General features: G+C 60.8%; 1 protein-coding gene across 1 annotated transcript in view; it reads right to left on the reverse strand.

Moving 5' to 3' along the window:
* Positions 1 to 3130: 3130 nt before the first annotated feature.
* MMP15 (matrix metallopeptidase 15) overlaps positions 3131 to 15771 on the reverse strand; it is a 29063-nt gene continuing 16422 nt past the window's right edge. The window contains exons 5-10 of the mRNA XM_077830984.1: positions 15194 to 15355; positions 14023 to 14264; positions 13528 to 13666; positions 12432 to 12582; positions 11269 to 11384; positions 3131 to 9836 (exon numbers count right to left, since the gene is read on the reverse strand). Of these exons, the coding sequence (XP_077687110.1) occupies positions 9340 to 9836; positions 11269 to 11384; positions 12432 to 12582; positions 13528 to 13666; positions 14023 to 14264; positions 15194 to 15355 (1307 nt within the window). The 3' untranslated portion in view covers positions 3131 to 9339. The remainder of the gene's footprint in view (positions 9837 to 11268; positions 11385 to 12431; positions 12583 to 13527; positions 13667 to 14022; positions 14265 to 15193; positions 15356 to 15771) is intronic.

Here is a 15771-nt window from a genome sequence, read left to right on the forward strand (position 1 = left end):
GCCGCGTGAGACAGCTACTGACTCGGCGTGCAGCAGGTCAGGATTCAGGTGCATTGGCCCCGCTGTGTGTTGGGATCCTGGCCTCGAATAGCACATTTCTGATACCTCATTTGAGTCAGCGCTAAGTCCCCGGCCAAGGGAGCCGAGAGGAATAGCTCCATGTATCCCACGCATGAACCCTCGCGAGAATCAACTCCTCCCCCACCCCCACTGCCTCCCTGACCAGAGGTCTGTGAGGCCATTAAGTGCCTCCATCAAATGGTGTAATTGGCTGGAGGTCAGACAAGGCAGCCCATGCATTATGGGAGATTTGGGGGGGGGGGTTGATAGAAGAGGAAGTGAATGAGGTCAGTGTGTCTGGGGGGGGGGTGTTGGATGGAGCAGTGTTGTGAATGGAATGTGATTAACTCCCAGCAGGTTGGCAGGTGGCCAAATACTTCACGGCTGAGCTGGGATTTCCAGGGAACTTGTTGCAAGGAGAAGAAGGTGGGGTGGGGGTGTCTCCCCAGCCTCCGAGGCCCAGCCTCCCTACCAGGGTGGGCTGGCTGGGGTGGAGGAACCCACTCAACTGCATGCAGGCTGAGCAGAGGCTGGACCAAGGATCCAGATCCTGCCCCACCCCAGTCACACCTGGGGCCCATCATCTCCCAGGATGCAGCAGCAGGCCAACCAGCCTGCCCGTGTTACAGAGACGGTATGGGGTAGTGGGCGGAGCAGAGGGCTGGGAGCCAGGAACCCCTCCTCGAGCTCCACTCCCAACTCTGCATGGACTCCTGCGGCAAGTCACTTCCAGGTGGCTGCTGCCCCAGGTGCAGTGGGTGGGGGGTTGAGCTGGGGAACGTCTGCCCTGTGCTCCGGAAGTGCTGTTCTGTTCAGGGGTCCCTAATGGGCTAAAGCACTCACCTTGTGTTTGCCCACACTGGCTCCAACAGAAGCAGGCTCCTAATTCCCACAGGCACTTGCTCAGGACTGAGCAGCTGCCCAGCCCCTCACGCCTGGCCTTAGTCCTAACGGCCGTGAAGTTCGCATCCCAGAACCTCCATCTCCCCAGCTGGTCCCTGAGGTGCCATGGAGCAGCGTGCCGCCTTTGCCAGGGAGAAGAGAACATACCCCAGAGTCCAGCCCAGGGCCTGACTCTGCTCCCCCACGCTGGTGTAGATCAGGAGTGGCTTCATTGTCTCCTGTGGCATGAGCCAAGGATCAGGCCCCTTCGCGCCACAGGGGCCCGAGCCAGGTGCCACCAATCCAACCCATGCGGTGGCCGAGCACAGTCTGCTGCACCGGCCGTCCCCTGGGAAGGAGCCGACCTTGCAGAGAGGACGGCACAGCCACTCCTGGCCTGTGGCTGTCAGAAGGGTCACGAGCAGCACCGTGGACTGGTGCTAGCATCAGGGCATCCGGCTGGGCACAGTGCAAGGGGGGCTCAGTTGGCCCTTCACGCCGAACCTTGCCCTCTTAAACTAAACAAATGCCCAGGCATTAGCCAGAGCCAGCCAGGGCCAGGCCCTCTGGCGCGCGGGCTCAGTGAGAACAGGGACTGCTGCGGATAACAAAAAGGCCTTTCTGCCCAAGCAGCAGGGAAGAGGAACATCAGGCTGGCGGCTGCAGCCCCATGAAAGGAAAGTCTGTTGTTGTCAGTTGCCTCTGAGGCCAGGGCTGTGCAGCTGATCCTCTCCTGTTGCAGAATGCGAGGACTGCCCGGATCTGCTTCCAAAGCCCGGCTGTGGGAAGCGCAAGGATCTCAGCAGAGGCGGGCGGGGAGGGGAGCGGGAACAAATGCCGAGGGGAGGCAGTGGATTATTCTGTCTGTGGGCTGGGACTGAGGTCAGTGGTGAAATCAACACCCGCCAGAAAAACCATTTGCTCTGTGAATCCAGGGCCAGCTGTTTCCCGGCCAGCAAGCTCTCGGTCTTGAACTCCAGCACCCTGGGCTTTCAGGGGGCAAAGGAACATGGGGTGCAGCGAGGTCTTTTGTCCAGGGCCATCTGGCACGTGGAGCATGCTGGAGCCTTTTGCCTCAGCACCAGTCTTCAGGCCGGTTGTGCTAGGGTTGAGAACCAGGGCAAGATTCCCACCTTTTTGGCCCTGCACTGTCCTAGCTCAGCCCCTGTGTTTACCGACACCGGGCCAATATTGGGATTATTGCCACCCTGCCCAAGGCCAGAGCAGCCAAGTAGCAGTGCAATAATTATAGGGCTGGGCCTTATACAAACACACATCTCCTGTGGCGACTATATCCCCCTCTCAGTAACCTCCACAGCTGTGCAAGGCTCAGTAACCTCCACAGCTGTGCAAGGCGAAGAGGATGATAAGGGTTATCAGGGCAGATCCACCCTGAGCGTCTATTTACCCTTTCTCATAAAAGTAGGAGGAGGGGCCAATCAATGGCATTAAAAGCCAACAGACAGACCACAGAGAAAACGAGGGTTTGTTTGGGTGTGTGGGGGGAGATGTTTTAAATGCAAGGCATAATTAAACTGTGGAACTCGGTGCCACAGGATATTACCAAAGCTAAGACATTAGCATGATTCATAATAATCGTAGACATTTATATGGCTAGGAACATCCAGAGGTACATTAGCTAGTACCAGACATTTAGCAGGGCTAGAAACCCTCATGATTCAGGGCATGTTAACCTCCAGCTGACAGGAGTCAGGAAGACACCTCCCTAGACTGCATTATGGGAGCTCTTACAGCTGTCTCTGAAGCTAGTGCTGGGGCCCATCGGAAACGGGCTACTGGACTAGAGGGACCATTGCTCTGACCCAGTCTGGGCATGATCCGGTCTCATGCGTCCAGGTTTGGGACGACCGCTGCAGGGTGGGGTCTGGCAGGACGCATCATGTGCCTGCCTAGCTGAGGACTCCTGCAGCTGCTCCACATGGAGCCCTGCCTTTGACGGCAATGGGTGTGTCTTGTGGTGCCCAGCAGCAGGATTGGGGTCCCTGTCTGCAGCATCACACACATGGCCAGGTGCATTAGAAGGGTCTTTCTATTGACAGTGGTGGTGGTGGGGCCTTGCTGGGCCAGCGGGCCTGATTCCAGCTCCCCTTGAGCCAGGTTCTCATACCGATGCCCACCACCTCCGTACCAATGATCACCCAGGGTCAGAGATCACAGGAGGCTGAACGCCGGGCAAAACCAGTCTTTTATTGTCTTGTAAAACATTCCCCTCTTTTGCCCACTTCCCAGCTGGACTGGCTCACCCATTGTTAGAAGATCCAGGCAGCAGATGCCCGCTGACAGGCCCTGTCCCAAAGCCCCTGCAGCCGATGGAGAGGGCCTGGCCTGCTGCAGGCAATGCTCTCCTAGCTGCCAAGCCAGGACAGCATTCAAAGCTTGCCCCACAGAAGCCCCTCTCCCCTGGGTGTTTGCCACCTTCGCTGCAGCAAGCCTGGGATTATGATAACGCCAGGAAAGGGCAATGAAACCCAGCCTTGTGTTTACTCCACATTCCATGGCCCCTTTGATAGCAGCTTATGTTGGCTTTAAACCTGCTCAGCAATCTCACAGGCTGGAAAACAAAGGCCCTCCCCAGCCAAGTAAACGAAGCAATTGCCGATAAGGTGCTGTGGTCATGCCGCCTCCAGCTGCTCCCTGGCTCCACTGGGTGAGGAGGATGGCACAGGGAAATGGGACTGCGGCAGCTGGCTTGCTAGGGGTTGGAAGATGCTGAGAGCTCAGCCCAGGAATGTCAGGGGCTGGTGGGCTGGAGGAGCATCAGATGCTGGGCACGGTGGGGAGGGGAGGGGAGGAGGTGCCTTGGGACTGGAAGGGGGATGGTGCTTCAGGGGCACTGGGTGGGGGCTCCCGGGACTGGAATGGGGGCAGGCGGTCAGGGACGCTTCAGGTGCACTGGAGGAGCTGGGGTCAGAGGACAGCCTGTGAAAAATGGAAGGAGAGTGTCGGAACTATAGGGGAAAGCCCAGAGCTGGCCAGGACTGAGAGGACTGGCAGAGCTGGGTGTGAGGTCCCAGCCCAGGAGACAGGGGTTCTGCAGGCCAGGACTGGGGGCCACTGGCAGAGCTAAGGGCATGGACTGGAAGGCAAACTGGGCTAGCGGGGAAGGGGGAGGGGTGGGTGCCATCATCCTTTCACGCTCCTGAGGGCTGGTATGTATGCAGCTCCCAGGGGTATCAAGCAGTGCAAACAGGCCCTCAGAAAGTTAAAACCTGGAGTTTTCAGCCCACCTCCGCACCCACCTCATCACCCCTGTTCCCCTGCCCAGCTTGCTGGGACCCCACTACCTCCTTGCCTGAAAGCTGCCAAAACAAGGCAAGCCACCTTTTCTCACAGCCTCGTTGTTCCACTGACTGCCTGCTCCCCAGATACCAAAATGTAGCCAGCCAGGTCTGTGCTGCGCCTGACGTGACTTCCTGGAGAAGGGGCTCCAGGGCCAAGCTCTTCCTTGGAGGTTTTTCTTGCAAGGGAAGTTCAAGCTAGAGACCCACCCTTGCTAGCCTCCATCCCCATGGCCGGACCAGCGCCGGCGATGACTCCTGGTTCGTCAGAGGGCAGGAGAAGCCAGCCTTAGAGAGAGGCCCCCGCTGTCCATGCACACGGCTCCCATGCTAGTGATGCAAAGACTGGCTCCTTCAGGAAAGTATTCAAAGGCCGGAGGGGCAGCTTGGGTGCCATGAATTAGGATGAAAGAGACAGAGGGGTATTTGCTGTACAATAGCTGTCAGCAGCAGCTCTCCCCGAGCCCCGGGGGCCCAGTCCTAACCTCATCCCCGCTCCGATTGTGCGGGAGGCCTGGTGCCCAGGGCCAGCCCAAGGCTCTGCAGCGCCAAGGCAGGGTGGACTGTTACTATCTCCATGCCTGGTCCTGCCCAACTCAGGCTCGGCATCTGCTCCAGTGCCCCCCCCCACAGCCAGGGCCCTCACCCTGTAAGTTGCAGAGCACCCAGGAACCTGCTAAAATGGAGCAGCAGGTGCTCAGCACCAGGGCAGGGCTGGGCCACCGCAGGCCACAGGGCAGAGGGGTGCAGCAAGAGGCAAGTGAGTGGAACTGCAGCAAACTGCTCCTGGGCTAAATGGACTCATGCTAAGGGCAGGCCGGGGAGGGGGCCGGGGCAGGGGACGCACGAGATAGCGGCCCACGGCTGGTTTGGTAGGATTTATTGTGTAGCAGTTAAACATGACCAGCATGGACATTAAAAAAAAAAACCAAACACACGTGCACACACGAGAGAGAGACACAGACAGACACCACAAGGGATAGGGCAGGGCCTGGCGGGATGTCACCATGAGCCCCCATGCCCGTGGGACACGGCCTCTCGTGCTATTGCCGGGGCCCCAGTTCCCCGCCACACCTGCCGGCACAGAGCCGCGGTGCTCAGGGCTAGTTACCCTCCGATCCGGTCCCCTTCCCCCGTGCTGACGGGGGCATGGACGAGATGCGGGGACAGAGAGCGACATGGGGTGGGGAGAGCCGTCAGGCCACAGGAACAGCCCCTCTCAGAGGCAGCCTACCTAGGGAATGGGGGGGCTCACTACCTCAAGCGTTGGTGCCCTGTGCCCTGCTAGGGAGCCTCAGGCTCACATTCAGTGGGGCCTGGTGGAGCTGAGGCCCAGATCCTGGAAGTTAGGCACCTAAATTCCTCTGAGGCTCAGGGCCTGACAGCCTTGGGAACCTAACCCCGGCCTGCCTTGCTAGCACTGCGTGACTGAGCTAGACGTCGCTCTGGGGCCCTTCCGGAGCAGGGGTCGGCGTGGAGGGGCCCAGCAGTCTCACGCCATGGTGAGCTCACCCCTGCAGGGTCCCATCAGCAGGGTCAGCGAGGTGAAAGGCTCCCCTGGGGCACATGCACTGGGGGGGACGCTGCTCCCGGGGAGCCGAGCCGCCTCCAGGAAGGCAGGGCGTGGAGTCCTGCCTCCAGGCAGAGCCAAGGGGCAGCTGGGCTCTGGGCCAGCCCTGGCCCAAAATGCACTTTCTCCAGCGCACACCTGTGCGCTTAAAAATGGAACAATTTTCCGTTCATTAAAGCCAAGGGTTCTGCGAGTGCCTGGCCCCGGCCCAGCTCCAGCTTCCAGATGGGCTCGAAGAGGGGAATGGCTTTGGCTGATCAACGCTGGGAACGCTCCAACTGGGAAAGACAAGCGGCTGGAACCAACAAAAGGCTTTTTCCAAACAAAGGTGACCACATGGTCGCTGACGGGGAAGCTGGGAGCCCGGGCTTTCCCATGGAGGGGGGTAGGTGGAGGGGAACTGAGCAAGGACTGCTCTAGGGATCCAAGCTCCTGGGGACTCCAGCGATACTCCCCTCCCCCCGCCCCGATCCCGAGGGCTGAGAACAATCTCACCTGGCAGCTCCATGTCCTGGGAGAAATGCCTGCTTTTGCAATATCATCTGAGGTGCCCACAGGGGAGCAGCACCCTGGGGCGACAGACAGCAAGCGGTTCCACTGACTGATCCTCAGCGGGTCTAAACTGGCATCGCTCCACTGAAGCCAACGGGGCTTTACTGGTTTACACCAACTGGGGATCTACTCCATTGACTTCAGTGACGCCACATCCATTTACACCAGCGGAGGCTCTCATCCAAGTCAATGGAGAGACGCTGATTTCCAGCCAGTGAGGACCTGGCTCTTAATCTTTAGCCCAAGCTGCCAATTCATCCCTGTAGCAAACCCCGATCCCCTCCGCCTAGACGCACCCCATTTGCCTGTGCAAAGCTGCCATGGAAATGGCCTAGCCCAGACAGAAATGTTACTTGCTGATCCTTGACCATGATAACAAAACCACCACTATTTTACTCAACCATGAAAAAAGGCAGATTTGGCCAGGCCGGTTCTGGCCCAGAGTACAGGCATCAGGGACCCACTGGAAATCCCACCCGTTTCTCCACCTTGCGCCCATCAGCAGTGCTGGGACAATTTCCCCATGCAGGGGAAAGCCAGCACGTCTGGTGCAAGAATGGAGGAGCGGGCAGGATCTGCAGAGCGGGTGCTGCCCTCCAGATCAGCAGAAAGGCGAGAAGGTCTCAGCTGCACTCACTGGGGTTGGGTGTTCAGAGCCCCCTTGTTCCTGATACGCAACCTTTCCTGGTGGATCCCAGCTCTCCAGGAAGAGATGTTCCTGATAAGGCCACAACCTCTAGTCGAATTCAGTGGTGCAGTTACAGGGAACCTGTAGTGTCTGCTAATCTGGGGTTTGCCAGGCTGCTGACCAAACTGGGAAGGCGTCTCTCCTGGCTTGCTGCCCCATCTCCAGAGACTGAAGAGCTCTGCAATGGCCAGAGCTTTGTTCCACCCAAGCTGCAAGCCCGTGTCTGGCCGTCCCTCGGCTCCCACAAACGCTTTTATTTGGTAGAGTTTCTAAGCTGCACATCCCCCCCTGCACCCCTGCCCAGAGTGGCTCGCCCCCCGAGCATGGCGCTCTCAGGCGAGAGCACCGGTGGGGCTCTGATCACCCGTACTGCTCTGGGGCAGTGGGGGCTGGGCGGCGGAGCTTGCTGCTTTCCCAGCCCCATTTCCCACAGGCCCCGGAGGCTGTGGTTTGTTTCGGAAGTGGGTGTGCGGGGGAGAAGGAAGCGGATGAAAAGCAGCTACAGGGTGACTTCCATCGTAAGAGCCTCTTCCCAATGGACGGAGGCCCTGATGGGAACCAAACAGCGTCACGCTGGGGCTGGGAGAAAGCACAGGCCCTCGGCTCCTGGCCAGCCTTCCCAGGGCAGGTTCCAGAGACCTCTGCTATCTTTAGGCTCCTTACCCCCCTTGTTTCCCAGCTGCAAACAGTTAAACAGGAAATAAATGCAGTGATGTCACCTCCACCCCATCTGCCTGGGCCAGAAAGCCCAGCTCAGCACGCCTCGGAAACCAACCAGTGCCTGGACACTCAGCAGCAGCCGCCAGAACCGGGCTTCTCTTGCACCTTCAGCTCTGCCAATACCCTGCAGCCCCCCCTGCTATTCCAGTTCTGGGCTCCCATCCAGCTCAGCCAATGCCCCTCCGTCCTGCCCTGCAGCCCCCCCAGCTACTCTAGCCACAGGGCCCCGCCTAAACAGATGTATAATCCTGGTCAGTCCACGTTAAAAATCCTTGCTAGACACAAGGCTGAGGCCGTTAAACTCATGTCACCTGTGACCTGAGCCAGGATTGGAATCCAGTTCTCCAGCTGGTACGTGCACCCTCACTACCCCACTGCCCTCCCCTTTCTGGAGCTTGGCATTGAAAAGCAGGGGAAAGCAGATATCCACAGCCCAAGGGTGGCCATGGGCAGCAGCTCCTGGAAGAGGCCATCTCCCCTGGGCCCTGCCGCCAGCGCGCTGCTTGTGGGGAAAACCTGCCACTAGATGTTCAAACCAGGCGAGTGAGAAGAGGGGCTGGGGATATGGCACCCCACTCCCCCAGGGCAGTGCACTGAGTGGCTGGCCCACCCGATCCGGGGAGGAGCAGGGCTGCGAAGACCACTGACGCGAGGAGACGGGGAGGGGAGCTGCGGGGGCTCTCCCTGAAACAGACATCGGAGCCACACCGCCTCGGATGAGCCAAGGAGCCAGCTGGGAAAAGGCTTCCCTTCCCTCGGGCTGGAGGACGTATCCCCCCCTGGGAATGACCAGACTGGTGACCTGTCAGGGGTGAACCACCCAGACCAGGATCCCCTCCCACTGCTCCATGGGCCCAGCCAGGACGCAGCACAGAGGGGCACAGACAACACAAGCACGACGTGTGGATGGGCCCCAAAGGGAAACATCCAGGAGGGCTGAGTCCTGGGGGAAGAGCTGAGCTGAAGAAGCATTTCGAGTTCTGCCCCTCCGGGCCTGCGGCTGGGTGCCGAGCCGAGAACACAGCCGAGGGAGGTGGCGCCTGAGGACGGGGGGAGACCCCCATGGCCCAGGAGGGCCATAAGGGAAACCCACCCAGCCGTCCCCTCCCATGGGGGGCTCGGTGCTTGGAGCCCAGGTGCTTCTGTGAAGCAGAGATGGGGGCCCCCAGCAAACGGCTGATCCCCAGTGCCAGCCCTGTAGTGACGAGAGATCGGGGCTGCAGAGCACGGAAATGGTCTCCCTCGCCCAGCGGGAACACTGGGAGCAACCCCCCTCTCCCCCAGCAGGGAGGGGGCCATAGGCGGCCTTGATCCAGGCACGGGAAGGGCAGGGGGTGGCTGTCGGCACGGAGGAGGAGGAGTCTGTGCTGGGGTGTCTCCTACATGCTCGAGGGGGAAGCAGGCCTGGCCGAGCGCATTCAACTCAATGTGCAAAATCTTGGTGTAAGGTAGTCTGGGAAAGGCTCTGGGGGCTTCGTCTTCTCAAGCTTCTTTGTTAGCACCATGGTGGTGGGAGAGGAGGATCGGGGGGTGGGTGGGGCTCAGGATGGGTGGGGGGTGGTCCAGGATCAGACCCACTCCTGCAAGGAGCGTTTGCAGTAGAGCAGCATCCGAGGGGCCCCCTTCCTGTGCATCTGGATGATGGCGTAGATGAGGCCCAGAACGCAAAGCAGCAGCACCAGGGGCACCATCACCATGACGATGCTCATGGTCCGCGTGTACTTGTCTATCTGCACCACGATATCCACGTCGTTGCCGTTGCCCCGGGTGGGGCCGCCGTAGTCCTCCTCCTCCTCCTCCTCCTCCTCCTGCTCCTCTCGGTCATCGGGGCGTGCTTCGGCCTCCCCTTCGTCCCCCTCCCGGTCATCGCCTGTGCCCCTGCCGTCCGGGTTGAAGGGAGGTCTGTCCAGGTCAGGCCATCGGTGCCCGGGGTCGGGGTCCGGCACCAGTGCCTCGTGGCAGCCCATGAAGTCCCGCAGGATGGACTTGGGGTACCCCGGCTCGGTCTTCAACCGCTCGTTGTCGAACTTCCAGTACTTGGTGCCTTTGTAGAAATACGTGTACGCTGGAAGGGAGCCAATGAGAATAGGTTAGCGCCACCTGATCCGCTAACCACTCAGCCACACCCCAGAAACACCCTCTCTGCTACCCCACCCTGCCTTGCCCCCTCATCTGGTATTCTGCCTGCTGCCACATCTGATCAGCCCACTTGTCTGGTATCCTCGCCTCTGGTGGTAGCCAATAACTGATGCTTCAGAGCAAGGAGAATAAAGCCGGTGATAATGCACCTGGCTAATTGTGCAATGCTGAAGGATGTGCTTTGAGGGGGGTTTCCTTCCTGACCCTTGCAGTGATGGGCTGATGCCCTGAAGCATGAGAGTCAATTTCTCCTAGTGCAAATATAATTGATCATTTAATTACTCAGCACCCTCCTTTTTAAAACCCAGTCCCAGGAGCTGACCCTATCAGTCCCTGGATCCAGAATCCCACTACATGCTGTATGAACGAGCACTTTGTTTGCAACATCCTGCTGGGAGTCTGTTCCCCGCCAGGGACAAACAATTCCCTTTGCTTTAGCACTGCCCCGGGGGAGCTTAGTGACTCAGCGCCCTGCTGAACAGAACAGAAGATGGGCATTAGGCAGAGCCAGCGACCAGGAAACGGAGCAGAGGAAATTGGACTTCCTGTTACTCCAAATGAGGTGCTCTGCTGGGGTGAGAGAACAAGTCCCATGCCCTCTGCAAGCTCAGGGGATGACACCAGTCTCCATTCCCGCACCCGCTGCACCCAGCTCAGTGCAATGCTGCCGCTACGGTGACCCTTTGGTACCAGGAGCCAGGTAACCCTTGGGGAGCTAGGTGTATAACAGGTAGCAGCCAGGCCAAAAAGCCGCAGCCCCAGCACGAACACAGGGAAAGGAGTCAGAAGCACAAAGGCCAAGAGGCCGACGCGGGATCAAGGGCAAGCAGAAGACTGCAATCTGCTGTGGGTTCCACAGGAGGATTGGGTGGGCAGTTGAACAAGCTCATCAGCTGCTTCTCAAAGCCTTAGAGAGCCGGGGGCGGGGGGGGGAACCAATAATAATACAAAGCAGGGCAGAGAGAGAGGGAAGAGGGGGCAGGGTACAGAGACAAGGAACTGACCAAGTTCTCAGAGTGGCCTGTGCCCATCTGGTTCCCACGCCCTTGCCAGAAGGGGGTGATGCCGAGGGGCTAGGAGGTTAGAGATACAGAGATGAAAGGGACTCTCCCTGCTTTGCTCACTGTAATCTTTGCAGCCAAAATTGCAACACCCCCCCGCCCCTTCTGAAAGAGCCATAAGGGGCAGTGATCATTGTTATCCTTGGAGTGCCCACGCCAGATCGTCAGCTGTGGGTCTGCCCCGCCAAGTCTAATCCAGGAGCCGGTGGGCAGTGCTGAGTGATTTCCCTGCTGGCGAGGGGGTTCCTACGGAGGGGATAGCTGGCTCCCGCAGGAGGGCTCTAGCGTCTCACTCACAGGCATCTGAGCTCAGGAAGGCCCCCTTGGGCGTGGCAGGGATTCCCACCCACACGGTGATCAGCTTCGGGTAGCCGGGATCCGCGGAGTGGGTCTCCTCCTTAAAGCGCCAGTACCTGCAGAAGAGATGCCCCTGTGAGCAGATGGCACCCAGGCAGCTCAAAGGGGTCCGCCCCCTGCCCTGCAGCCCCCCTGCCAGAAAGGGGTCAGGTAGGCTGGAGCACGGCTAGGGCAGCGCCGTCCCTGGCTTAGAACCAGCAGGGGGCGTCCCGCCTGCTGAGATCGCAGGAAGCGCGGGGGGGGATACTCCTGCCGGCCCCCCCATCCCCGTCCAACCAGGTGCCGACACGGAAGGAGTAGGAGCACCACCCTCATTTCACGGGGAGGGGAAACTGAGGCACAGAGCTAGGCAGTGCCTTGCCAAAGTCAGTGGCAGAACTGGGACTAGAACCCAGCCTCCCAGACCCGTACGTCAGCCGCAATGCCCTAAGATCGCTGGATCCTGCCCACAGCGAGCAGGTTGGAGCGGCACACAGATACCCCCCCACCATAGGTTTGAGTCCCGCAGTGCTGCGGGATAGGGAGATGCTGGGGGACTGGCGGGGGGTCAGCAGCAGAGGGAGCCGTGATGCGCCAACATCTCCCGCTTTCACTCTGTCTTCCCGGAGGGCAAAGGCAAGGACGGGTTTCTGAGGCTTGTCTTTAAAGCTCTCCCCTCCCCCCTCCCATTTCCTGTTTCCCACCCTGGCTCCAACATCCCCCCTCCCCTGCAGGTAGCTTGGGGAAGGGCTGCCACCCCAGGTGAAGGGGAGGAGGCAGCTGGGGCCCGGGGCCCATGCCCGGAGAAATTCACAGGGCTGCAGAAAAGTCTCTCGGCAGAAGTGGCAGAAGGGTCAGTGCTCGGGAGGGTACATGCGGGGCTGGGAGGAGCAGGATGATAAACAACACTCAGTGCATCCCATCGGGGGTGCCCCCCATTGTCCCCATGTGACAGATGGAGAAACTGAGGCACAGAGCATGGTCCAAGGATGCCCAGTGGCAGAGCTGGAAATAGAAGCCAGGGGTCCCCACAGCCAGGCCCCTGCTCTGACCCCTAGACCACGGGAAGCCCTACCCTCCCGCATGGCCCATTGGCGCCCCCCACTCAAGCTGGGCCAACCCACCTGTCCCCGCGGAAGAAGAAGGTGTGTCCTGTGGGCTCCCACCAGATGGCAGTGTCGATCCTGTCGTAGGGGATGCCCTGCCCGTAGCTGGTGAGGGGCTGCGGGTACCCGGGCTCCAGGTTTGCCTCTCGGAAGAGCCAGTACCGATCCCCTGGGAAAGGAAGGGGAAGCTGAGATGGTGGGAGGGCCATGGACCACGTGGCATGTAGGAGACAAGTCACCCCACCCAGCCCAGCACGCTGGAGCCCAAGGGCCCTCCTGGCCAGGCACCTGCGACCATGTGCTGCTATGGTGCCGAGAAACCACTTGAGCTAAGCTCAGCGCCCGCTTCCCAGCACCCGGCCTCGTTCTCCCTCTGAGACGCAGCCTCTCTCAGCAGTCGCACCCCTGCTGGGCACCATCCCCCTGCTGCACTGCCGACCCCCCCGGGCTCCTCCTCACCCAGCCGGGGCCAAAGCTCCGCCAGGCTGAGCTGGGCGCTGTCCCCATGCCCTGAGCCTTTGCCCCGGCATTGGCTGCGCTGTGTGGGAGCGCAGGGCTGGGATAGCAGGGGGCAGGAGCTGTGGGTCAGCACTGGGGGCACTGGCCGAGGGGGCGGGGAGGGGAGCCTGGGGCTGGGATAGCAGGGGGCAGGGGCTGTGGGGCACTGGCCGAGGGGGTGGGGAGCCCAGGGCTGGGACAGAAGGGGCCAGGCGATGTGGGTCAGGCCTGAGGGGCACTGGCCGAGGGGGTGGGGAGTCCAGGGCTGGGATGCAGGAGGCAGGGCTGTGGGGCACTGGCCGAGGGGGTGGGGAGTCCAGGGCTGGGACAGAAGGGTCCAGGGGATGTGGGTCAGGACTGAGGGGCACTGGCCAAGGGGGAGGGGAGCCCAGGGCTGGGACAGCAGGGGGCAGGGGATGTGGGTCAGGACTGAGGGGCACTGGCCGAGGGGGTGGGAGCCCAGGCCTGGGACAGCAGGGGGCAGGCGCTGTGGGGCAGGACTAAGGGGCACTGGCCAGGGGGTGGGGTAAGTCTGCCCAGCTCTGGGAGCAGTGATCGCTCCCTCTCTCCAGCTCTGCATTCCAGGAAAGCCCTTGCCCCTCCCCGGGTCTCTCACCTTTGAAGAACACGAACTTGCCGTCGTGCCTCTCGTAGGCGGCGTCGATGTCCCCGGGGAGGCCCCTCCAGAAGTGCCCGATGGGCATGGGGTAGTTGTCCAGCACCCGGTTATGGCGAACCCTCCAGAACCATCGGCCCTTTAAGACAGGAGGCCACCAGGCTTGATGCTCAGCACAGTCCAGGAAAACAGCCTGCCCAGCCCATGCGAGTGGGGAGCTAGGCCCCGGGCTCGGCTGAGCAGCAGGATTCACTCGTAGGGCAGGTTGGGACGGCCCGGGGCAGGTCTCCTCACCTCCATCCTCCGCAGGCCGAGGGCAGAGGAGCACAGTGGGGTGCAGACCCGGGGGAGGGGACCTCAGGCAGCCGGGGAAGGGGGCAGCAGGGGGGCAAGTGGCCCGCCAGTGCCTGGTCCCATAACCAGACACTGGGAAGGGACGGGGGAATGGAGGGAGGAGAGAGGCACAGGGGAGGATGGAGAAACGGTGCTTGGTACCTTAAACACAAACATTTCCCCGCGCAGCACAGCCACGGTGTCGAACTCCCCATCACAGATGTTGGGCCCATACTGGTCGGGCCGGTCGGTGGTTCTGGGCCGGTCCGGGTTGCCTGGTTTCGGGGGCCGATCTGGTTTACCGGGGGGAGGTGGCTTGGGGGGTCTGTGGTCTGGCTTTCCGGGGCCGCGGGGAGTCACCGTAGGGAGGGGCCGGGTGGGCTGGGGCTGCCCATCAGGGGCACCTGGGAAAGAGGAGGGGGCAGTGAGAAATCACTCCCAAATGTCTACCCCGGCTGGGCAGGGCTGGACAGGACCAGCTGTGTTGGTACAAATCTGCAGGCACCTGGGCCTCACCATACCGTGCCCCCAACTTTGTGGGCTACATGGAGTCAGTGGGGTGAGATCTCGACACTCATGACTCCAAAAGGACAGGCCCCTGCCACTTCGGCTACAGGGGAATCGCTCTCAGCAGTACAGGGCCTATGACACAACCCGAGCAGGGCAGGGTACCCGCTAGACAGGGTAGTGCCTAGATTTTATTGTGACTGGGGACCGATGTTCCCCACATGTTATAGCTGTGTGCCTGGAAACACCCCCGGCTTGGGGGCGGAATGACAAATCATTAACTCCTTACTGTCTGGTGCGAAAGGGACAGAGCAGCATCTCTTTGTCTCCCTAGCCCCTCTGCCAGCTCCCGGACTCCAGTCCAGTTCCCAAAGGGCAAGGACAGGCAACGCTGGGCAAGAAGCCCCAACCCCATGCTCCACGCCCATGGCGATGTCCTCCCTACAGCTACCCTCTCGGTAGGGTGTGACAGGAGTCTGGAGCGAGGGGAAGGGACCCGGGCCATGGGGGACAGCCACTTCCAGGCAGATACCGGGAGGCTGCTCTGGACGGCTCGAGCTGTAGAGCAGGTTCTGGGGATCCGGGGGCAAGTCTGAGGAAGGGGCGGAGGGGCACCTGCCTCATTGCCTGGATCCATGCTGCGCAGAAAACCAGTGGCTCAGCAGCAACGAAGGGGTTAACAGCAGCAGCTTAAGGTTAATGCTTTGCTGAGGGGAAGGGACTTTGATCCTGCCTGTCACTACTTCCCAACACACACACCTGGGCTGGGCTGGCCAAGCTCCACGCCCTGCCCAGCCCCCATGCCTGAGCCTGGGACCCAACTCACCATACAGCTGCTGGATGCCCTTGAGGTCATCCTCGGGCAGCTGGAAGTTCTCCGTGTCCATCCACTGGTAGAAGGGGGCCATGATGGCGCTGGGATTGCTGGAGTGCTCCAGCCCCAGCGAGTGCCCCAGCTCGTGGATGGCCACCAGGAAAAGATTGTTGCCTGGAAGGGAGAAATGCGCTGTCAGACGCGGACGGGAGCCAAGCTGCGAGCTCAGGGACTGCCCCCAGCAGGGTGGAGAGACCCCAAGACACCCACCAACCCTGGGTCTCCTGCAGCCCACTACCCAAGGGATTAGCAATCATTTCCTTTCCCCCCAGGCCTCCCTGTGCCAAGCGCGGGGCTCTCTGTCCATGATCTAGGCCAGCCAGTACCTCTCCCACGGTTCTCCCTGACCATGCGCCAGAGGGGGCTGTGTTTGGGATCACGACAACTCACCATGCCAAGTCAACTCACGCTGGACAGTGTACCCAATGCATTGGCAACCCCTTCAGCCTTCAACTCACGCTGCGTCGCGCCCACGCCGGGGGGCAAGAGACAGCTGCCTCCTGCCTTGCCAGCCATGGTCCCACCAGAGT

The sequence above is a fragment of the Eretmochelys imbricata genome, chromosome 12, assembly GCF_965152235.1.
Source record: "Eretmochelys imbricata isolate rEreImb1 chromosome 12, rEreImb1.hap1, whole genome shotgun sequence".
Classification (NCBI taxonomy): domain Eukaryota; kingdom Metazoa; phylum Chordata; order Testudines; family Cheloniidae; genus Eretmochelys; species Eretmochelys imbricata.